At 44.2% G+C, this 24,595-nt stretch overlaps 1 protein-coding gene across 1 annotated transcript; it reads right to left on the reverse strand.

Annotated features, from left to right (window-relative positions):
* Positions 1-437: 437 nt before the first annotated feature.
* On the reverse strand, positions 438-23,910 carry LOC139180990 (rhox homeobox family member 2-like). Its single transcript, XM_070783636.1, has 4 exons — positions 23,581-23,910; positions 23,026-23,416; positions 4,828-4,873; positions 438-1,619 (listed from the first exon to the last, which is right to left on the reverse strand). Exons 1-4 carry the CDS (start codon positions 23,684-23,686, stop codon positions 1,236-1,238), a joined length of 927 nt encoding a protein of 308 aa, XP_070639737.1. The 5' UTR covers positions 23,687-23,910; the 3' UTR covers positions 438-1,235.
* Between the last annotated feature and the right edge of the window lie 685 nt (positions 23,911-24,595).

Genomic DNA, 24,595 nt, shown 5'->3' on the forward strand with positions numbered 1-24,595 from the left:
CCCCAGCATTGGGACAGCAGAGTCCCAGCCACTGAACCACCAGAGAAGTCCCAATGCTGTTATTTTTAAATCCAGAGTTTAATGGGATTCCTCTGGGCAAATTGGCATGGCCAAGGGCTGGAGAGAGCCAGTTCCATCGGGTTCTGGGCCTGGACACTCCCCCTCCCCATTCTTTAGTCCCTCCTTCCTCTGGGATAGGCAACTGGAGAAGACTCTCTTCCTCTGCCAGCAAATGATCCCCTCCTCCACCCCAACCCCCAGCTACAAGGGGAACTTGGCTGATGGCCTGCTCCTTCTCCTCACATACCCTTTCCTGGGTGGTTTCTACCTGGGAATTCCATTTGAAGAAGAAAGGCAAGGTCTTCCTGATTCTCTTAAATAATATGATTATCCTACATCAGTGCTCAGGGACCACTCCTGCTGGCTTGAGGCAGCACTCAACAAAGAGCCTTCTTTGCAGTATTAAATTAGCTGGAACCCAGGTTCTCCCCAGGATGTTGAAGGTGACAAAATATATCTGAAGGCCACATGATCAACTCTGAGCTGGGGAAGGAGGGCTAAGTTTTCCACCTCTGGGAGAGGGGAAAAGTCTCACACTGGCCTAGACAGAGTTTCCTCTTGCATTTCCTCTACAGAGCCAGGAACTCCCCCTGCTGCTGGAGTGGTTTCCATCTGCGCCCCCACCCCACCCCGCATATCCTCTGCAAAAGGGAAGGTGGTGAACAGAACTGGGAGAGAACCAGATGAACACCCAGCTCCCTCTCCTCCATAAAGCCCTATGAGCAGCCCCTGTAAAAGTGGCCCTTGGGGTCCTTGCCTCTGGGAACACACTCTCCTTCCTTGGAGACTCAAGCGACCCGTCTTGCACATCTAGGTGCTCCCAGTGGTGCAGGGTGGGGGAAGGACGGGTGTTGGAGATGAGGGTGGAAGCGAATGGATGGGTCTCGGTACACCCCTCCTGGGCACGTGGGAAACTTCAGAGATGTGTGTGGCTTACTGATGGTGACTGTGGAGCAGCAGTTTCCATCAGATGCACTAACCCCATGTGACACACAGAACAAATATGCAGAGAATTCACTACTTTATTGAAAACACAGAAAACGGGCCCTAAAATAGTGGGTCAGTGACTTGGCACGTGTATGTAAGACACTTGGCAGGCACTTGGCAGGCCCTGTGTGCTTGATGCTGAGGTATCGGAACTTCAATCTGGCTCAAAGGCACTTTCGACAAAGCTGTCATGGAGACCATTCAAGAGGAAACGGGGCTACAGAAAGGCCACCGGTGGTAGGGGACCAGGCAAGGCCGTGAGGGCAGCCGGAGTGAATGGAGGGTGGTAGAATCCAGGGCAGAGGAGGCAGAAACAGCGGGGGTAAGGGCAGCATGGGCATCAAGGGTGGCACGGGTGGCATCAAGGGGGGCACGGGCGGCAAGGGCATCACGTCCAGGGGCATCGGCTCCAGAGGGACCCAGACCCAATCCGGCTCCTGAACGAGGACGGTGTTGCAGGGTCCACCCCTGTTGCTGACCACACGGTGGGCCGGGAGCAGGGGCGGCGCATCTCTGAACCTCAGTGCTCTCTGATATTTCCTCCACTTGGCCCTTCTATGATTAAACCACACCTCCAGTCAGAGAGAAAAAGGGGGCTGGGTTAGTACATGGACCAGTTAATGTCAGACAGGAAAAAACGGAGCAGGGAAATCTTGGTGACTTGAAGATGGGAAACTACACCAGGAGAAGAAGCTATTTCCTTCTGGTTAAAATTTTTTAGGACATTTACTTAAAGGCCCTCCCATCAGCCCCCCCACCCCCAGCAAGTGAGCACTGATGATGTGCCTGACTCTGGACTGGCTTCTCGCCTTGTCTCTCCTCCCACCTATTACTATTCCTGCCACTAACGCCACTCACTAGGCAGGCGCACCTTCGTGGTGGGGGAAGTTGAGCACATGATAAAGTGGGTGCCTTTTAAAATCATACTGAGAGGAACGGGACCCATTTTGAATGACCCATCTTTGGTGCACAGTAAATAATCAATAGGCATGGGCTGGGTTTGTAAATAAAAGCTGTCCTCAGGGACTGCTGTGACGGTTATAGAGACGGAGCTGGTGTTGCCAGTGAGGTTTGGTCGTGGGGGCCCAGGGACTCTGTGGCTCGTCTGCTGACACCAGTGGAGTGGAAGCCCTGGACACAGCCTCAGTACCAGACTGCAGATCAGAGAGGTTTAGACTGCTGCTGCTTAGTGCCTTCAGTCCGTCCGACTCTGGGCGACCCTATGGACTGCAGCCTGCCAGGCTCTTCTGTCCGTGAAACAAACTCGGCCCAAATTGACTAACATTCTTAAAATCTCGGCCGGCCAAGAGATGGCGGAGAGGACGCAACCACTGTTGCCTTTCTCAGCTCTGCACTCTCCACCCTGCCCCGCCCTCCAAATTTGCCCAGGCTCAGGACCCAGTCAGCTCCCTCTGCTCTGGGTGCGGCTGCAGGACCTTGGACCAGAGTCTCTCGTGCCCAGCACAGCCCTGCTCTCTAGGCGCTGCCTCTCAACCAGGAGAGCCTCATTGTCCCCTCAGGATTAAGGCAAGAGCATGCAACCTGCACATTAGGAAGAGAATTGATAAACACGTTGGTCAGGATTCACAAAATGGCTCCTACCGAAAAATGAGCCAACTTTCAACAACTGAAAGAAAAACCTGTGCTGTGGGTGCCACTGCTCCCTCAGCATCCCACTTGTTGGAATTACATCATATTTAATGTTTTTGGATGTTTTCACTCTGCAAGTTTTACATGAAACCAAAGGCCTCCTCTCTCTATCGCCTCATTTTTCCTCTCCCATCTTAGTATCTGGGCCCTTCTGATGCATGAATAGGTAGTCTTAAGGAGCCACATTAATAAAGCTCACTTTGGAGGCGGGGGGATAGAGTGTACCAGGGATCAAATCTGCATAAAGATAAGCAAAATGCAAAACTGGCTAACTGAAGTGCTGGTGGCTACTACTTCCATATTCCCAGTACTGCTTTCATAGAGTAACTCTTGCTGTATGTGAAAACAAGGGGAGGTGTGCATTAAATATTTCTTTGGGAAATTCGTGCCATAGAATTTGGAAATAGATGGGAACATTCTCTCTTTTCCCTTATTTGTTTCCTGTGGGTCCTGTTCCCCTTCAGAACTCCACTAAGAGACGACTATGTAAACCCTGGAGAAGCATGTCACCAGGTTTTCTCTCCCAGTGAGCTTGCTTTGCCTTCATGAGAGACCACAGGCCCGGGCGTCTCAAGCCCTGGCCAGACCTGACTGTGAGCCCAATCCCTGGCCTTAGGCTCCCAGCCTTGCTTAGCAGACCCCCCACCCCCATCCCCACCCCCACCCACACCCCCATCCAACCAGGTCTGCAGCCCGCGTCCATCACTGCCCTCACACAGGGGCTCGGCAGCAAAGCACATAATAAAACCCTCCAGATTTTTCTTCTTTCTTTTCTTAATTTTCTACTTTAAAAAAATATTCCCTTGATACAACTTACTCTGTTCAAAGAACAAATATTCACTTTCTGTGCCTGGAGGTACCAAGTAGTCATTACCATCTAAGTAAATGGGCAAGTACTTCAAATTAACACAAGTAAGCTACTGGCTGAGAGCCATGAACCATGGACCATGAGGGAGACATTCTTCAAAACCAATCCCTGAAAATAATATGAAATGGGCAGAAAAAAATCCTTACACATTAGAAATTGCTCAAAATAATATTCACTCATACATCGGGTAGTTTCATAATGTTGCATATATGCAGTATCTCCAATAAATATATTAATAGTGCCCAATTTTCTCAAACTCAACTTTAAAAAATATGTATATATATATTTAGACAAATTCCTAAGGGTTGCAAACCTTTCCTTCATCTCCATCATAATGTACAACCTACTATGTTAGCAATGTTTTCAGGCTGCACTTCAAACAATTTGAGAAAATTAAAATTTACAGCTGAAACTCTACACTGTTGTGAGTGTGAGTATGTGTGTGCTCAGTTGTGTCTGACTCTTTGCAACCCCACAGAGCCTGCCAGGCTCCTCTGTCCACGGTATTTTCCAGGCAAGAATACTGAAGCAGGTTGCCATTTCCTACTCCAGGAGGTCTTCCTAAAATAGGGATGGACCCCACGTCTCTTGTGTCTCCTGCGTTGCTCTACCAAACACACAAAAACAACAGCAGGAGGATCGGGCACTTGGAATTTTAAATCATGCCCCTCCCCATCAGTCTCAGCTAAACTAAACGTACATTTGTTGCTCATATGTTGCGTCCTGAGGTGAATTATTCCCTTGCCCAAATGGCTGAATACTTGAAAATTCACTCCTTGCCGAAAGAGCTGATGCCTGGCTTAAATATTTTAAATAATTTACTATACTTGGACCCCTTGCATGCTTAGTCGCTCAGTCGTGTCTGACGCTTTGTGACCCCATGGACTGTAGCACACCAGGCTCCTCTGTCCATGGGGATTCTCCAGGCAAGAATATTGGAGTGAGTTGCCACTCAAGGGGTGGACCCCCTTAAAACCCAGCTATTTGGTGCATTAATTTGAATAATTCCCAAGTCAGACTCAGTCCCAACATGAGTCCACAGAGAATTGCCCCCTAAAGGATATCAGTGTTAGAAAGAGTTTACTTTACTGAAGAGGTATCTATTCTGGCCCCAAAGTCCAGAAGTTCCAATCTTACTTTCCAAACATAGTGAAGGCTACAAAAACAAACCAATCTGAGAATGTCCAGGACAAGGTATCCAGTTCCCGAAGTGGGTTTTAGAATGGCTGTTATGCCAAACTGCTTTTTTCCAGTTTACTCACCTGCATTCTATCTTCAGTCACTCCCATGCATCTTGCAAGCTCCTGTCTGAGGGGGAAGAATTACAAATACTCAGCATTTGACATTATGCATGAAATGAAATATATGTTATACATTTCTCACTATTTAAAATATTTACTCAGAGAGTAGCCAAGATAACAGCATAAGAAAACTCTGAGCTTACTTCCTCCCTTGGGCACACCAAAATTACAACTATATACAGAGAAGCTATTGATAAGAATGACCTGAAAGATGAGCAGACAAGATCTTCCACAACTACAGATATGAAGAAGGAGACACGGTAAGATGGACAGGAAGGGTGGAGAAGGGGTATAGTCAAGACTCACACCCACAGGTCGGCAACCCATACGTGCTGGGCTTAGTCGCTCAGCTGTGTCCCACTCTTTGGGACGCCATGGACTGGAGCCCACCCGGCTTTCTCTGTCCATGGGGATTCTCCAGGCAAGAAAACTGGATTGGATTGCCAAGCCGTCCTCCAGGGGATCTTCCCAACCCAGGAGTCGAACCCAGGTCTCCTGTATTGCAGGTGGATTCTTAACCATCTGAGCCACCAGGCAACCAATATACAGGAGGATAGAAGGAAATGGTAACCCACTCCAGTATTCTTGCCTGGAGAATCCCATGGACGGAGAAGCCTGGTAGGCTACAGTCCATGGGGTCGCAAAGAGTCGGACATGACTGAGTGACTTCACTTACTTACTTAATTATAATTGAAGAGATTCACCACAAGAAGCAAGGAGTCTGAGCACACTAGATTTCCTAGCCTGGGGTCCTGAGCTGGGAAGATAAGCCCTCGGAACATTTGGCTTTGAAGGCCAGCAGGGCTTCCTTTCAGGAGACCCAGGAGCTGTGAGAAACTGAGACTCCACTCTGAAAGGGTGAACCCAAAATCTCACATGCTCCGGGACCCAGGGCAGAAGCAGTGATTTGAAAGGAGCCTCGATCAGACCTACCTGTTGATCTGGAGAATCTCCTGAAGAGGCAAGAAACAACTACAGCTTACCCTGGGGACACATATGCTGGCAGCAACCATTTTAAGGTGCTTGTTGGACCGTGAGCACTCTGCTGCTGGCAAGGGCCAGTTTGAAATCCTCCCTCTAGATTATTAGTACTGTGACCCAGCCCTCCCCCCAGTCTATTGGCACTAATCCTGGCACACCCCAAACCAAGCCGCTAGCCAGGCAGGGTCACAGCCTCACTCAGCAACAAGTCATTTGCCATAGGAGCTTCTGAGTCCCCAGTCACCCAAGAACCACGCTTGCCCACCAGAGGTCCCAGGACCCAGCCCCAAACACCGGTGGGCCAGCAGCCTATGCACTAGGCAATGCCTGGTAACCACCAGACCAGGGGTCCACCCATGGTACTCAGCCCACCACAATGGAAGGGCTCATGCAGCCCATATAGAAAGCACTCCTGGAGCATATAGCTCTGATGACCAGAGGAAGTGACAGAGTGTATTTAATGTGACCAAAGGGGGAAAATCTACAGCAAAGAATACTCTACCTGGAAAAGCTATCATTCAGAGTTGAAGAAGAGATAAAGACTTTTAGAGACAAGTAAAAGCTAAGTGTTCAACACCACAACATATGCTTTACAAGAAATGTTAAAGGAACTTCTCTAAGCAAAAAAGAAAAGGCTATTACCACAAATAAGAAAAGAATAAAAAGTAAAGTTATAAGCTTTTACACAGCAAAGGAAGCCATAAAGAAAACGAAAGTCCATAGGTTTACAAAATAGAACAAAGTATTCATGAATGATGCAATCGGCATGAGCTAAAATTTCAAAATATGCAAACAGCTCATACAACTCAATAACAACAACAAAAAACAACCCAATCAAAAAAATGAGAAGACCTAAATAGACATTTCTCCAAAGAAGACGTGTGTGCGTGTGTGGGCACATATGTGCTCTATCGTGTCCAACTCATTGTGAATGTATGGGACTGTAGCCTGTCAGGCTTCTCTGTGTGTGGAATTTCCAGGACAAGAATCCATGTGGTCACAAAGAGTTGGACACAAATGTGCACACACACACACACGTCTTCTTTGGAGAAATCTCTGTTTTGGTCTTCTGCCCCTTTTTTGATTGGGTTGGGTTTTTGTTGCTGTTATTATTAAGTTGTACGAGCTATTTCTGTAGTTCGGAAATTATGCCTAGACATTTTTTCAAAGAAGTCATATAGAGGGCCATCAAGCACATGAAAAGATTCTCAACACTGCTCATCCCACATCTGGGCATATATCTAGAAAAGAGCAAAATTCTAATTAAAAAAGATACACATACACCAATGTTCATAGTGGCACTGTTTACAACAGCTAAAACATGGAAGCACTCTAAGTGTTCATCAACAGATGAATGGATAAAGATGTGGTATGTATATACAATGGAATATTACTCAGCCATAAAAAGAAGGAAATTCTGCCATTTGTGACCATGTGGGTGCACCTGGATAGTGTTAGACAAAGTGAATTAATTCCAACAACGACAAACATTATAAGATACCTCTTACATTCAGAATCAAAAAACAGTAAAATGAACTCTTTTACAAAACAGAAACAGATTCACAGAGGTAGAAAACAAATTTATGGTTACTGAGGAGAGGGAATAAATTGGGAGTATGGGATTAACAGATGCACACTACCATACATAAAATAGATAAAAAAGAAGGATTTCCTGCATAGCACAGGGAAGGTTATTCAGTATCTTATAATAAACTCTAATGGAAAAGAATTTGAAAGAGAATACATATACAAACATACGTGTATGTAAGCATAACCGAATACACTAGCTATATAAACCTCATGGTAACCACAAACCAAAAATCTATAATGGACTCACATACAACAAAAGAGAAAGGAATCCAAACATTACACTAAAGAAAGCCATCAAATCACAAAGGAAGAGAGCAAAGAAGAAGAAAAGAACAAAAAGAAAAGAATTAACAAAATGGCAGGAAATATATACCTACCAATAATTACTTTAAATATACATGGAATAAATACTTCAATTAAAAGACACAGACTGGCTGACTGGACACAGAAACAAATCCCACATACACGCTGCCTACAGGAGTCTCCCTTCAGATCTAAATACTCAGACAAAAAGTGAGAGGATGATTGAAAAAGGTATCCCATGCAAATGTAAATCAAAAGAAAGCTGGGGTAGCAACACTTGTATCAGATAAACTAGTCTTTCAAACAGAGACCATAACAAGAGAGAGACATTACATAACGAACATAGAATCAACTCAAGAAGATGTAACAACTGTAAATATATAGGCACCCAACATAAGAGCACCTAAAATATATACAGTACATACTAACAAACATAAAGGAGAAACTGACAGTAAACATGGTATTCAGGACTGTGACACCCCACTTACATCAACGGACAGATCATCCAGACAGAAAATCAATAAGGAAACACTGACCTCAAATGACACATTAGACTTAATGGACCGATAGAGCATCCCATCCAAAAGCAGCAAATACATGTTGACATTTTAGGAATGTCGACATTTTAGGAATCAGTGAACTAAGGTGGACTGGAATGGGTGAATTTAGCTTAGATGACCATTATATCTACTACTGTGGGCAGGAATCCCTTAAAAGAAAAGGAGTAGCCATCACAGTCAACAAAGGAGTCCGAAATGAAGTACGTGGATTAAATCTCAAAAACGACAGAATGATCTCTGTTCATTCCCAAGGCAAACCATTCAATATCACAGTAATCCAAGTCTATGCCCTGACCAGTAATACTGAAGAAGCTGAAGTTGAACGGTTCTATGAAGACCTACAAGACCTTCTAGAACTAACAGCCCAAAAAAGATGTCCTTTTCATTATAGGGGACTGGAATGCAAAAGTAGAAAGTCAAGAGATACCTGGAGTAACAGACAAATTTGGCCTTGGAGTACAGAATGAAACAGGGCAAAGGCTAACAGAGTTCTGCCAAGAGAATGCACTGGTCATAGCAAACACCCTCTTCCAACAACACAAAAGAAGACTCTACACATGGACATCACCAGATGGGCAATACCAAAATCAGACTGATTATATTCTTTGCAGCCAAAGACAGAGGAGTCCTATACAGTCAGCAAAACCAACACTGGGAGCTGACTGTGGCACAGATCATAAACTCCTTATTGGCAAATACAGACTTAAATTGAAGAAAGTAGGGAAAAGCACTACCCCATTCAGATATGACCTAAATTAAATCCCTTACAATTATACAGTGGAAGTGACAAATAGATTCAAGGGATTAGATCTGATAGACAGAGTGCCTGAAGATCTATGGACAGAGGTTCATGATATTGTACCGGAGGCAGGGATCATGATCATCCCCAAGGGAAAAAAATGAAAAAGGCAAAATGGTTGTCTGAGGAGGCCTTAGAAACAGCTATGAAAAGAAGAGAAGGGAAAGGCAAAGGAGAAAATGAAAGATATACCCATTCGAATGCAGAGTTCCAAAGAATAGCAAGGTGAGATAAGAAAGACTTCCTCAGCAATCAATGCAAAGAAATAAAGGAAAACAATAGAATGGGAAAGACTAGAGCTCTCTTCAAGAAAATTAGAGGGGGCGGTCCTAAGATGGCGGAGGAATAGGACGGGGAGACCACTTTCTCTCCCACAAATTCATCGAAAGAACATTTGAGAGCCGAGCAAATTCCACAGAACAACTTCTGAATGCTGGCAGAGGACATCAGGCACCCAGAAAAGCAGCCCATTGTCTTCAAAAGGAGGTAGGACAAAATATAAAAGATAAAAAGAGAGACAAAAGAGGTAGGGATGGAGATCCGGCTGGGGAAGGGAGTTTTAAAAAAGAGAGAAGCTTCAAAACACCAGGAAATACTCTCTCCGGCGGGTCTGTGGTGAGCCTTGGAATCTCAGAGGGCAAAATAACTGGGAGGAAAAATAAATCAATAATTAAAACCCACAGATTACGTGCCCAAAAGCAACTCCCAGTGGTGCAACAGCCCAGACACTCACATCCCCCACTAGCAAGCAGGGGAGGGACAGGGAGGAGTGGGCAGCATTGCTTAGGATAAGGACCGGGCATGAATGCCCTGAGGGCAATCTGAGGGAACTAGCTTGAGATAGTAACCCAGACTCTGGGATAGCTATCCCGCGCAAAGTCCTAACCACCACCAGGCACGCTCACAGAACAAAGGACTGAGCAGAGCTAGCTGGCTATGGACTGTCCCATCCCCCTGCTGGAGACAGGCAGGCAAGGGCAGCCAGAGCCGGAAGGGGGCGATCACGGCCACAGAGAGGCATCCTTTACCAACCTGCAAAGAGACTTTGTTGCTAACCAAGACTTCTTGGGGTTCTGGACGGTTGACATCTGCTGGGAGGGTCACAGCCAGAGATCAGCTTCCCGGAAGAGAGGAGACGCTCTCGTTGTACACCCAGAATACCCAGTGGCTGGTGCGGGGGAGGGGATAAGTCGCAGCCTTCAACTGGGGGCGACTACGTGCACCAAGGACCTGGTCACCTCAGCTGCTCAGACCTGCAACAGGGGCAAAATGCAGGCCCAACCAAGTCTGCGCCTTTGCAGAGTACCTAAGAACCTGAACCTGAACAGCTTAGACCTGGGAAGTGCATGCAAACCAGGGCACACATCAGACCGTTCCCAGCAGAGCAACCTAGAGTTGAGCAGTGTAGACTGGGAAAGCACACATGCTGTTAGTGGAGCAAACCCAGTGTAGCTAAATCACTGTGAACACATGCCAGTGATATTTGTTCCCTCCCTAAACAACGACTGAACAAGCGAGCCTAAAAAAAAGTGACCATCACCGTGCCCCTTGTGTCAGGGCGGAAATTAGACACTGAAGAGACCAGCAAACAGAAGAAGCTAACGTAAACAGAGGGAACCGCTTTGGAAGGGACAGGTGCAATAGATTGAAACCCTGTAGTTACCACCGACAACATAGGAACGGGCCTACAGACAGTGAGAAGTACAAGCCGGACGAAGGAACGATCTGAAAATGAACTGACCCCACCCTGTCCACTAGAGCTCCAGGATAGTCTTAGATATATTTTTACTATTATCATTTTTTAAATTAAAAAAATTTTTTTGTTTTATTTTATTTTTTTGTTATTTTTAAGTCCCCATTACTCCTTTAATTTTCATTTTTATAATCTACTATTACTTTGCAAAAAACAGAAAGACCCTATTTTTAAAGCAAACTTCATATATATATATATAATATATATTTTATAATTTCTGTGACTTTTTCTTTTGTTTTTTCTTTTTTGTTTTTTTGGTTCCATTTTTGTTTTTTTAATATTGTATTTTTGAGGATCTAACCTCTACTCAAGATGTTTAATCTTTGCTTGTTGGTATTTGTTATCAACTTTGTACCTTTAAGAACCCAATCTTCAGTACCCATTTTTACTTGGGAGCGAGATCACTGGCCTGATTGCTCTCTCCTTCTTTTGACTCTCCTTTTTCTTCACGAGGTCGCCTCTATCTCCCCCCTCCCCTTTTTCTTCTCTACCCAACAAGGTTAATCTCTTTGTGTGTTCCCGGCTGTGGAGAACACTTCAGTTCAGTTCAGTCGCTGAATTGTGTCCGACTCTTTGCAACCCCATGAATCACAGCACACCAGGCCTGCGTGTCCATCTCCAACTCCCGGAGTTCACTCAGACTCACATCCATCGAGTCGGTGATGCCCTCCATCCATCTCATCCTCTGTCGTCCCCTTCTCCTCCTGCCCCCAATCCCTCCCAGCATCAGGGTCTTTTCCAATGAGTCAACTCTTCGCATGAGGTGGCCAAAGTACTGGAGTTTCAGCTTTAGCACCATTCCTTCCAAAGAAATCCCAGGGCTGATCTCCTTCAGAATGGACTGGTTGGATCTCCTTGCAGTCCAAGGGACTCTCAAGAGTCTTCCCCAACACCACAGTTCAAAAGCATCAATTCTTCAGCGCTCAGCTTTCTTCACAGTCCAACTCTCACATCCATACATGACCACTGGAAAAACCATAGCCTTGACTAGACGGACCTTTGTAGGGAACTGATTACTGGCTGGATCTGTCTCTCTCTTTTTGATTCCCCCTTTTATCCTCCTGGCCACCTCAGTCTCCTTCCTCCCTCGTCTCTTCTCTATGTAACTCCTTCAACATCTCTGAGGGATCCAAACTGTGGAGAGCATATAGGGAAGTGATTACTGGCTAGCTTGCTCTTGCCTCTTTTGATTCCCCCTCTATCCTCCCGGTCACCTCTATCTCCCTCCTCCCTCTTCTCTTCTCCTCTTAACTCTGTGTACCACTCCAGTTGTCCCTCACTGTGGAGAAACTTTTCATCATTAACCTAGATGTTTTATCATCGGTGCTGTATAGATGGAGAAGTCTTGAGGCTACTGTAAGAATAAGACTAAAAACCAGAGGCAGGAGGCTTAAGTCCAAATCCTGAGAACACCAGAGAACTCCTGAATCCAGGGAACATTAATCGATAGGAGCTCATCAAACGCCTCCATACCTACACTGATACCAAGCACCACCCAAGGGCCAACAAGTTCCAGAGCAAAACATACCATGCAAGTTCTCCAGAAACACAGGAACATAACTCTGAGCCTCAATATACAGGCTGCCCAAAGTCACACCAAACCCACTGACATCTCAAAACTCACTACTGGACACTTCATTGCACTCCAGAGAGAAGAAATCCAGCTCCACCCACCAGAACACCGACACAAGCTTCCCTAACCAGGGAACCTTGCCAAGCCACCCGTCCAGCCCCACCCACATGAAGAACCTCCACAATAAAGAGGAACCACCAAATGTGAGAATACAGAAAGGCCATCCAAAACACAGCAATATAAACAAGATGAAAAGGCAGAGAACTACCCAGCAGGTAAAGGAACAGGACAAATGCCCACCAAACCAAACAAAAGAGGAAGAGATAGGGAAACTACCTGATAAAGAATTCTGAATAATGATAGTGAAAATGATCCAAAATCTTGAAAACAAATTGGAGTTACAGATAAATAGCCTGGAGAGAAGGATCAAGAAGATGCAAGAAAGGTTTAACAAGGACCTAAAAGAGTCAATATATAATCAATAATACAATAAATGAGATCAAAAACATTCTGGAGGGAACAAACAGTAGAATAACAGAGGCAGAAGACAGGATAAGTAGGGTAGAAGATAGATAGTGAATAGTGATCGTGAAATCGCTCAGTCGTGTCGGACTCTTTGTGACCCCACGGACAGTAGCCAACCGGGCTCCTCCGTCCATGGGATTTTCCAGGCAAGAATTCTGGAGCGGGTTGCCATTTCTGGTAGATATAAATGAAACAGAGGAAAAAAGTAAAAGGAATTAAAAGAAATGTGGACAACCTCAGAGACCTCTGGGACAATGTGAAATGCCCCAATATTCGAGTCATAGGAGTCCCAGAAGCAGAAGACAAAAAGAAAGACCATGAGAAAATACTCGAGGAGATAATACTTGAAAACTTCCCTAAAATGGGGAAGGATAATCATCCTAGTCCAAGAAACCCAGAGAGTCCCAAACAGGATAAACCCAAGGCGAAACACCCCAAGACACATATTAACCAAATTAACAAAGGTCAAACACAAAGAAGACATATTAAAAGCAGCAAGGGAAAAACAACAAATAACACAAGGGGATTCCCATAACAACAACAGCTGATCGTTCAATAGAAATACTTCAGGCCAGGAGGGAATGGCAGGACATACTTACAGTGATGAAAGAAAACAACCTACAACCCAGATTACTGTACCCAGCAAGGATCTCATTCAAATATGAAGGAGAAATCCAAAGCTTTCAGTTCAGTTCAGTTCAGTTCAGTCACTCAGTCGTGGCCCACTCTTTGCGACCCCATGAATTGCAGCATGCCAGGCCTCCCTGTCCATCACTAACTCCCGGAGTTCACTCAAACTCACGCCCATCAAGTCGGTGATGCCATCCAGCCATCTCATCCTCTGTGGTCCCCTTCTCCTCCTGCCCCCAATCCCTCCCAGCATCAGAGTCTTTTCCAATGACTCAACTCTTCACATGAGGTGGCCCAAGTACTGGAGTTTCAGCTTTAGCATCATTCCTTCCAAAGAACACCCAGGACTGATCTCTTTTAGAATGGACTGGTTGGATCTCCTTGGAGTCCAAGGGATTCTCAAGAGTCTTCTCCAACACCTCAGTTCAAAAGCATCAATGCTGGAGAGGGTGTGGAGAAAAGGGAATCCTCTTTCACTGTTGGTGAGAATGCAAACTACTACAACCACTATGGGGAACAGTGTGGAGATTCCTTAAAAATTTGGAAACAGAACTGCCATATAACCCAACAATCCCACTGCTGGGCATACACACTGAGGAAACCAGATTTGAAAGAGACACGTGTTCCTCAATGTTCATCGCAGCAGTGTTTATAATAGCCAGGACATGGAAGCAACGTAGATGTCCATCAGCAGATGAACGGATGAGAAAGCTGTGGTACATATACACAATGGAATATTACTCAGCCATTAAAAAGAATACATGTGAATCCGTTTTAATGAGGTGGATGAAACTGGAGCCTATTATACAGAGTGAAGTAAGCCAGAAAGAAAACCACCAATACAGTATACTAATGCATATATACAGAATTTAGAAGGAAGGAAATGATAACCCTGTATGCGAGACAGCAAAAGAGATACAAATGTATAGAACAATCTCTTGGACTCTATGGGAGAGGGCGAGGGTGGAATGATATGGGAGAATGGCATTGAAACATGTAAAATATCATACGTGAAATGAATCTCCAGCCCAGGTTTGATGCATGATACAGGGTGCTCGGGGCTGGTGCACTGGGATGACCCAGGGGGATGGCATGGGGAGGGAGGTGGGAGGGGGGTTCAGGATGGGGAACTCATGTACACTCATGGTGGATTCAAGTCAGTGTATGGCAAAACCAATACAATATTGTAAAGTAAAATAAATAAATTAATTTAGAAAAAGAACTTGTCATGGGGATATAATATACAGCATGGAAACTGTAGTTAATGTTATTGTATTACTTTGTATGGTGGCACAGGACAACTGAACTTATTGTTGTAGTCACTGCACAATGTATACAAATGATGAATCATGAGTTGTACACCTAAAACCAGTGTAATATTCTATGTCAACTATACATCAATAACACTACAAACAAAAATAACAAAATTAAAATAAAAGAAAATTAGAGATACCAAGGGAACATTTCATGCAAAGATGGGCACAATAAAGGACAGAAATGGTAGGGACCTAACAGAAGCAGAAGATATTAAGAAGAAGTGGCAAGAATACACAGAAGAACTATTCAAAAACGTTCTTCATGACCCAGACAACCACGATGGTGTGATCACTCACCTGGAACCAGACATCCTGGAATGCGAAGTCAAGTGGGACTTAGGAAGCATCACTTCCTACAAAGCTAGTGTAAGTGATGGAATTCCAGTTGAGCCATTTTAAATCCTGAAAGATGATGCTGTGAAAGTGCTGCACTCAATATGCCAGCAAATTTGGAAAACTCAGCAGTGGCCACAGGACTGGGAAAGGTCAGTTTTCATTCCAATCCCAAAGAAAGGCAATGCCAAAAAATGCTCAAACTACCGCACAATTGCAGTCATCTCACAAGCTAGTAAAGTAATGCTCAAAATTCTCCAAGCTAGGCTTCAACAGTGCATGAATGATGAACTTCCAACAAGAGATCAAAGAGCCAACATCCGTTGGATCATCAAAAAAGCAAGAGAGTTCCAGATAAACATCTATTTCTGCTTTAATGACTATGCTAAAGCCTTTGACTGTGTGGATCACAATAAACTGTGGAAAATTCTTCAAGAGATGGAAATACCAGACCACCTGACCTGCTTCCTGAGAAATTTGTATGCAGGTCAGGAAGCAACAGTTAGAACTGGACACGGAGCAACAGACTGGTTTCAAATCGGGAAAGGAGATTGTCAATGCTGTATATTGTCACCCTGCTTATTTAACTTATATGCAGAGTACATCATGAAAAACACTGGGCTGGATGAAGCACAAGCTGGAATCAAGATTGCCAGGAGAAATATCAATAACCTCAGATATGCAAATGACACCACCTTTATGGCAGAAAGTGACGAAGAAATAAAGAGCCTCTTGAAGAAAGTGAAAGAGGAGAGTGAAAAAGTTGGCTTAAAACTCAACATTCAGAAAATTAAGATCATGGCATCTGGTCCCATCACTTCATGGCAAATAGATGGGGAAACAGTGGAAACGGTGGCAGACTTTATTTTTTGGGGGCTCCAAAATCACTGCAGATGGTGATTGCAGCTATGAAATTAAAAGATGCTTGTTCCTTGGAAGAAAAGTTATGACCAACCTAGACAGCATATTACAAAGCAGAGACATTACTTTGCCAACAAAGGTTCGTCTAGTCAAAGCTCTGGTTTTTCCAGTAGTCATGTATGAATGTGAGAGTTGGAGGATAAAAGCTGAGTGCAGAAGAATCAATGCTTTTGAACTGTGATGTTGGAGAAGACTCTTGAGAGTCCCTTGGACTGCAAGGAGATTGAAGCAGCCCATCCTAAAAGAAATCAGTCCTGAATATTCATTGAAAGGACTGATGCTGAAGCTGAAACTCCAATACTTTGGCCACCTGGTGGGAAGAACTGACTCATTGGAAAAGACCCCAATGCTCGGAAAGATTGAAGGCAGGAGGCGACGGGGATGAAAGAGGATGAAATGGTTGGATGGCGTCACCGACTCAATGGACGTAAGTTTGAGTAAATTCCGGGAGTTGGCGATGGACAGGGAGGCCTGGCGTACTGCAGTCCATGGGATTGTGCAGAGTCAAACACGACTGAGCAACTGAACTGAACTGAACACATTCTCATGTGCACACGGAACATTCTCCACAAAACAAGTCTCAATATATTTAAGAAAACTGAAATGGTATCAAACATCTTTTTCAACTACAATGCTGTGAGACTAGAAATCAACTACAAGGAAAAAAGCTTCAAAAAAACAAACACATGGAGGCTAAACAAAATGCTACCAAACAATGAATGAGTCATTGAAGAAATCAAAGAGAAAAAAAAAAAAAAAAACGAAAATGAAAACACAATAATCCAAAATTTATGGGATGCACTAAAAGCAGTTTTCAGAGGGAGATTTGTAGTAATTCAAGCTTTCCTCAGGAAATAAGAAAAATCTCACATAAGCAACCTAACTGCACACCTAAAGGAACTAGAAAAAGGAGAACTAACAAAACCTAAAGCTAGTACAAGGGGGAAATCACAAAAATCAGAGAAGAAATAAATGAAATATATTTTATAATATATAAAATAGCAATGCAAATCAGAGTTGATTCTTTGAAAAGGTAAATAAAATTAATAAATCTTTAGCCAGACTCATCAAGAAAAAGAGGGTCCAAATCGATAAAATCAGAAATGAAAAAGAAAGTTACAATCAACACCACAGAAATACAAAGGATCATAAGAGACTACTATGAACAATTAATTAGACATCAATAAAATGGATAACCTAGAAGAAATTAACAAATTCCTAGAAATGTATAGTCTAGCTAGACTGGAGCAAGAAGAAATAGAAAATTTGAACAGATCAACTACTAGTGATGAAATTGAATTGGAATATTAAAAAGGATGTATTTATTTTACAGCAGCAGGAATACAGCCAATATCATATAATAACTTTAAATGAAGAATAATCTATAAAAATTTTCAGTCCGTATGTTGCACATCTGAAACTAATAGAATATTTGAAATCAACTACACCTCAATAAAACAGACATCACTAATCACGAGAGAAATGCAAACCAAAACTACAATGAGATATCACCTCACACATGTCAGAATGGCTATCATCAAAAAGACTACAAATAACAAATGTTGGTAAGCTTGTGGAGAAAAGAGAACACTTGCACACTGTTGGTGGGAATGTTAATTGGTGCAGCCACTGTAGAAAACAGTATGGAGGTTTCTCAAAAACTTAAAAACTGAACTACCGTGTGACCCCGAAATTTCAATCCCAGGTATATATCTTAAAAAAAAGAAAAACTAACCCCAAAAGATACATGCACCCCAATGTTCATACCAGCATTATTCACGACAGCCAAGATATGGAAGGAACGTTAAGTGTCCATCAACATAGGCATGGATAAAGAAGATATGGTATATACATACAACAGAATACTACTCAACATTAAAAAGAATGAAATTTTGCCATCTGCAACAACATGGATGGACTTGGAGGGTATTATGCTCAGTGAAATAAATAAGTAGGACAGAGAAAGGCAGATGGTGTATGATGCCACTTATATGTGGAATCTAAAACTGAAAACAAACTGTTGAATATAACCAAAAAAGAAGCCTCACAGATACAGAGAATAACCTAGTGGTTACCAGTGAGGAGAGACAGGAGAGAGGGACAAGATAGGGGTAGTGGATTGATAAGTACAAACTACTATGTATAAAATAAATAAGCTACAAGGATACCTTGTACAGCACAGGGAATACAGCCAGTATTTCATAAGAACTATAGTGGAGTACAACCTTTAAAAATTGCGAATCACTATGTTGTACACCTAAAACATATAATATCATATATCAACTATTCCTCAATTTTTTAAAAAAGATAACTTTAAAGTCTCCACCAAAAATCTATTAGAACTAATAAATGAATTCAGTACAGTTTCAGGATTCAAGATTAATATATAGAAATGTGTTGCTTTTTTTCTATACACTTAATAATAAGCTATCAGAGAAAGCAAGAAAACAATCCCATTTAAAATAGCATTGAAAAGAGTAAAATTTGAAATAGCATTAAAAAGAATACCTAAGAATAATCTTAACCAAGGAGGTTTGGTTTCACCAAAGGAAGTGAAATAAACTTTCACCAAGTGAAAGACCTATACTCTGAAAACTATAAAACACTGCTGAAGGAATTTAAAAATTATACAAAGAAATGGAAAGATAATCTATGTTCTTGGATTGGAAGAATTAATATCGCTAAAATATCCATACAACCCAAAGCAATCTACAGATTTAATGCAAGCCCTATCAAAATACATGACAGGGAAGGAAATTTAAAAAAAGAGGGGCTATGTGTATATGTATAGCTCATTCATTTTGCTTTACTGGAGAAACTAATACAACATTGTAAAGCAACTATACTCCAATAAGAAATAATTAAAAAAACAAAAAGAACCTACAAAAAAGTGAAATACATGACATTGTTTACCCAACAATAAATTCACCCAAAGAATAAATAATCCTGAAATTTATGTGAAACCACAAAGGACCCCCAAATGGCCAAAGTCATCTTGAGAAAAAAGAACAAAGCTAGAGGTTTCACACTCCCTGGCTTCAGACTATACCACAAAGCTATAGTCATCAATGCACTTCCCTGGCAGTCCAGTGGTTAAGACACCTGACACTGCCCTTTCACTACAGGGGGCTTGGGTTCGATCCCTGGTCAGAGATGATTCTGAATGCCATGGGGTGTAGCAAAAAAAAACAAAAACAAAAACTCAATATGGTACTGGCATTAAAAACAGGCACACAGATCACGAGAACAGACTAGAAAGCTCAGAAATAAACCCAAGTACTTATCGTCAATTAATCTATGACAAAGCAGGTAAGAATATACAACAGGGAAAACAGTCTCTTTAATAAGTGGTGCTAGGAATACTGCACAGCTGCATGTAAAAGATTTTAGAACATTTTCTCACAGAACATTAAAAAATAAGCTCAAAATGGATTAATGACCTAAATGTAAGCCTACCAGGCTCCTCCCTCCATGGGATTCTCCAGGCTGGAGTACTGGAGTGGGTTGCCATTTCCTTCTCCAGTTGATCTTCCCGACCCAGGGATCGAACCCAGGTCTCCTGCATTTCAGGCAGACGCTTTAACCTCTGAGCCACCAGGGAAGCCCAAATGTAAAGACTAGATACTATGAAACTCCTAGAGGAAAACAGGCAGAACACTCTTTGACATGAATCACAGCAATACTTTTTGGGATCTGTCTCCTAAGGCCAAAAAAAAAAAAGAAAAGCAAAAACAAACAAATGAGATCTAATTAAACTTAAAAGCTTTTTGCACAGCAAGGGAAACCATATACAAAACAAAAGGACAACCTACTGGATGGGAGAAAATTTTTGTAAAGGATATTACTGACAAGGACTTAATATCCAATTTTTACAAAAACAGGTCGGGCTTCCCTCATAGCTCAGTTGGTAAAGAATCCGCCTGCAATGCAGGCGACCCTGGTTCTATTCCTGGGTTGGGAAGATCTGCTGGAGAAGGGATAGGCTACCCACCCCAGTATTCTTGGGCTTCCCTTGTGTGGCTCAGCTGGTAAAGAATCCACCTGCAATGCAGAAGACCTGGGTTCGAGCCCTGGATTGGGAAGATCCCCTGTAGAAGGCAAAGGCTACCCGCTCTAGTATTCTGGCCTGGAGAATTCCATGGACTGTATAGTCCATGGGGTCACAGAGTCGGACACGACTGAGTGACTTTCACTCCACTTCATACAACTCAGTATCAAAAAACAAAGAACCTGATGCAAAAGTGGGCAGAAGACCTGAATAGACATTTTGCCAAAGAAGATACACAGATGGCCAACAGACATATGAAAAAAAAAAACAAAAAGCTCAACACTGTTAATCGTCAGAGAAACGCAAATCAAAACCATAATGAGATCACCTCATACCTGTCAAATGGCTATCATCAAAAGGATAACAAATGTTGGCAAGGATGTGGAGAAAAGGGAATCCTACACTGTGGGAATGTAAACTGGTGCAGCCACTATGGAAAACAGTATGGAGGTTTCTCCAAAAGACTAAAAGTAGAACTATCATTCGATCCAGCAATTCCACTCTTGGGTAAATATCAAAGAAAACGAAAACAGTAATTCAAAATGATATTTGCACCTCAATGTTCACAGCAGCATTATTTACAACAGCCAAAATATGAAAGCAACCTAAGTGCCCAGTAACAGATACATGGATAAAGAAGATGTGGTATGTATATATATATATATATATATATATATATATATATATACAATGGAATACTTCTCAGTCATACAAATGAATGAAATTACGCTATTTGTAACAATGTGGATGGACCTAGAGAGTATTATGTTTAGTGAAATAAGTCAGACACAGAAAGACAAACACTGTATGATTTCACTTACATGTGGAATCTAATACATGAAACAAATGAACAAATGTAACTAAACAGAGACAAAATTATATATACAGAGAAAAAAAAAACAAAAAACAGGTGGTTGTCTGAAAGGAGGGGTGGGGGGAGGAGAGAAATAGGTGAAGGAGATTAAGAGGTAAAAACTTCCAGTTGAAAAATACATGAATAACTGGTATGAAATGTACAGTGTGGGGAATATAGTCAATAATTACAGAATATCTTTTATGGTGACAGACTCATGGTGATCATTTTTACATGTATAGAGATAATGAATCACTATGTTGTAGAACAGGAACTAACATACTGTTGTAGGTCAATTATACTTCAAAAGGAAACAAACTAAAAAAAGAGAGATTAGATTGGTGCTTACCAGAGGGAGTCAGGTGGGGGACCTGGGTGAAGGCAGTCAAAAGGTATAAATGAGATATAGGCAGTTCTAGACACCCAAATCAAGGGGCATCTTGAGTTTGACACTTGAGAAAGGGAGAAATTGGGCTGATTCTTAGAATTATCACACAGCAAAAGCCAACCGAACTTGGAGTAATCTGAACAAACTGAACAGAAAATACTGAGCCAAAGTTGATGCTATTCACCATCCCTTCTCAATAAATCATCTACCACCATGGAGGTTTCCATGATATGGTTTGCCTACAGCCTCTCCAATCAGTCCTTCTCTGTCTCTTGCAAATTTCTGTCACTCTTTCAATATGCCCTAGCTCAGTGAGTATACCACCTGCCATTCAGTTGGGCAAATCAGAAATTCAGATCTTTTTCTTAATCATTTCCTTTTACTCCTATGTCCAAACTACCATGAACTGCTATCAATTTACCTTCTAAATACCTCTTTAACCTGTTCACTTCTATCCATTACCACTACCTGGACCAACACACCATCACCTCTGGCCTTGCCTACTGAACAGCCTCCTAAGATCAAATCTCAGCCACATCCCAGCTGTGTGGATCTTGGGCAAGTCTCTTCACGTCTCTGGGCTTCAGTTTTTTAACAGGTGAAGCGGGGATAAAAAACAGTAGCTACCACATTCACATAGGGTTGTGAAGAGTCAATGACAATCTGTAGAAAACCCTTTAGGACCAGTGCTTAACACAGTAAGCGCAACGTAAATGATAGCTTTTAAAATTTTATCTGCATTCACAGACACTCAGCAATCCATTCATTCTCCACCCTGTAGCTTGCTTTAGGGACAATTCTACCTCAGGCACAAACTTTAAGGGTAACTAAAAATTCAGTAATTAAGATAAAGGATCTTTTAACGTAGTATTCCCTGGTGGCTCAGAGGGTAAAGCGTCTGCCTGCAATGCAGGAGACCTGGGGTCGATCCCTGGGTCAGGAAGATCCCCTGGAGAAGGAAATGGCAACCCACTCCAGTACTCTTGCCTGGAAAATCCCATGAACAGAGAAGCCTGGTAGACTACAGTCCATGGGATCGCAAAGAGTCGGACACGACTGAGCGACTTCACTTTCACTTTTCTTTCAATGTAGTATTTGGGCTTCCCTGGTGGCTCAGCTGGTGAAGCATCCTCTTGCAATGCGGGAGACCTGGGTTCAAAAGATCCCCTGGAGACGGGAACTGCTACCCACTCCAGTATTCTGGCCTAGAGAATTCCATGGACTATACAGTCCATGGGGTCCCAAAGAGTCTGACACGACTGAGCGACTTTCACTTTCACTTTCACGTTCAATGTAGTCTTTACGTTAATGCAAATATAATCCATGAATAACTGATGACGAATATTTCAAATCAAAGTAGAATCCAACCGCGCACGTACTCCACCATGCCTCAGGCGACTCATTTGTTAACTGTGGGCCGACAGTTTCCCCACGTGACTTATTCAAACTCCCCACCGTAATACTGCCTCGATCCCCACCGGGCAGAGGAGCCCCCGCCCCCGCCCCAGGCCCCGGGGTTTTCAACTCCGGAGCTGAGGACAGGGACCCGCTCGCCTCAGCCGGCGCCCCCAGAGCTGCCCGCTTACTGCATGGCCGCATCGAGATACGGAGTGCGGTGGAAAACTCCCTCCAGCTCCCGCAGCTGCTCCAGCGTGAAGGTGTGCCGGGAGAGTCGGTGGCGCCTGTCTGCCGCCTTCCGAACCTCGACGGCGGCTCCCGGGCGCTGCTCCTCCCCGCCCTTCTCTCCGTCTTCGCCGCCGCCCGCGCCCGCCTCAGCCTCTACCTCAGCCTTGGCCTCGCGGCTTTCCCCATCCGGGGGGCCCGCATCTCCCGCGCCCACATCGCCGCCTTCCTTTTCTTCTCCTTCTTCATATCCCGCCTCTTTCCCCTCCGCGGCTGCTCCCTGCTCAGGTTCGGACTGAGCCTTCGGCTCCTCTCCCCTCTCTCCAGGAAGCGAGACCTTCGCGGGCTCGGCCTCTGCAAGACAAGAAACCCAAAGCCAAAGATCAGGCCGTCGAGCGAGCCCGCTGAGGAAGAGGCAGGAACCCGCCGCGTCTGAGGAGGAATCCTCCCGCTCGCCCCTCCCTAGGGAAATTCGTTTCCAGGAACCCTGTGAACCGAGCGCCCAGCCTGCCACTGACCGTGAGCTTCTTCCCGATTCTCCTTGACCCCCAGCCTGAGGAAGCCCGCGACGGCCGCGTCGGTGTTGGCATCGGCATTGTGGCCACGCTGCGGCTGAGGCTTCATGTTCCGACCGCTGTCCAGGAGGCTGTGCCTTCAGCGGAGGCTGTCCTGGATCTCCCGAGACCCCGGCTCTGGACTCAGGGCTAGAAGCGGCGGCCCGCGATGTGGCACCGTTAGGCCTACTCTGGCGTCGGGTCAGGACTAGAGTCCGGATACACGCTCCCTGGGGGTTTATCATCGGTTGCTGGGGGTTGGGTCAGCTGAAGTGCGCATGCGGCAGGAGCTAGGCTGTCCTGGGGGCCGGGGCGGGGTGGGCAGGAGGTGCGGGGGCGGGGGCGACTCCAGGTGCGCACCACGGGGGGCGCTGGTAGGGAGCGTGAGTGAGAGCAGAACTCAGGCCCCCAAGTTGCAACTTAGCTGACCAAGGACTGCGCACTTGGTCCGGCGTCTTCCCAGACCAAGGGCCTGTGCCTGATTTGTGGACGGGAAGAGCAGGCCCTCACCCTAGCTCTGTAGACCTTGGAGAAACTTTTGGGGACTATCTCCTGGCTCAGCCTGCCATATCCAGCAGCCAGTACTAAGGAGAAGCAATCAAACTAATACGTTCACCCCTTGGTGTCGCCAGGGACTGGTTCCGGGACACACCAGCGATACCAAAATCTGCGCATGCTCAAGTCCCATAGCGGGCCCTCCGCATCTGCGGATGTGAAACCCACAGATGCGGAGGGCCGTCTGTTTGTTTACAGAAAAAAAAAAAAACCCGTGTATAAGTGGACCAGCTAGATGCGGAGGGCCGTCTGTTTGTTTACAGAAAAAAAAAAAAACCCGTGTATAAGTGGACCAGCTAGGCCTTCGCTTGCTCTGAGTTTTTGCAGTGAGGCTGAAGTCCGAGTCTGCCATACTCCAGCGGTCTCCAGGAGCAGGAGTACAGGGTTGGGTTTTCTGAGCAGGTGGGATGCTCAGATGCACTAC

This window comes from Bos indicus, chromosome X (assembly GCF_029378745.1).
Source record: "Bos indicus isolate NIAB-ARS_2022 breed Sahiwal x Tharparkar chromosome X, NIAB-ARS_B.indTharparkar_mat_pri_1.0, whole genome shotgun sequence".
NCBI classification, from domain to species: domain Eukaryota; kingdom Metazoa; phylum Chordata; class Mammalia; order Artiodactyla; family Bovidae; genus Bos; species Bos indicus.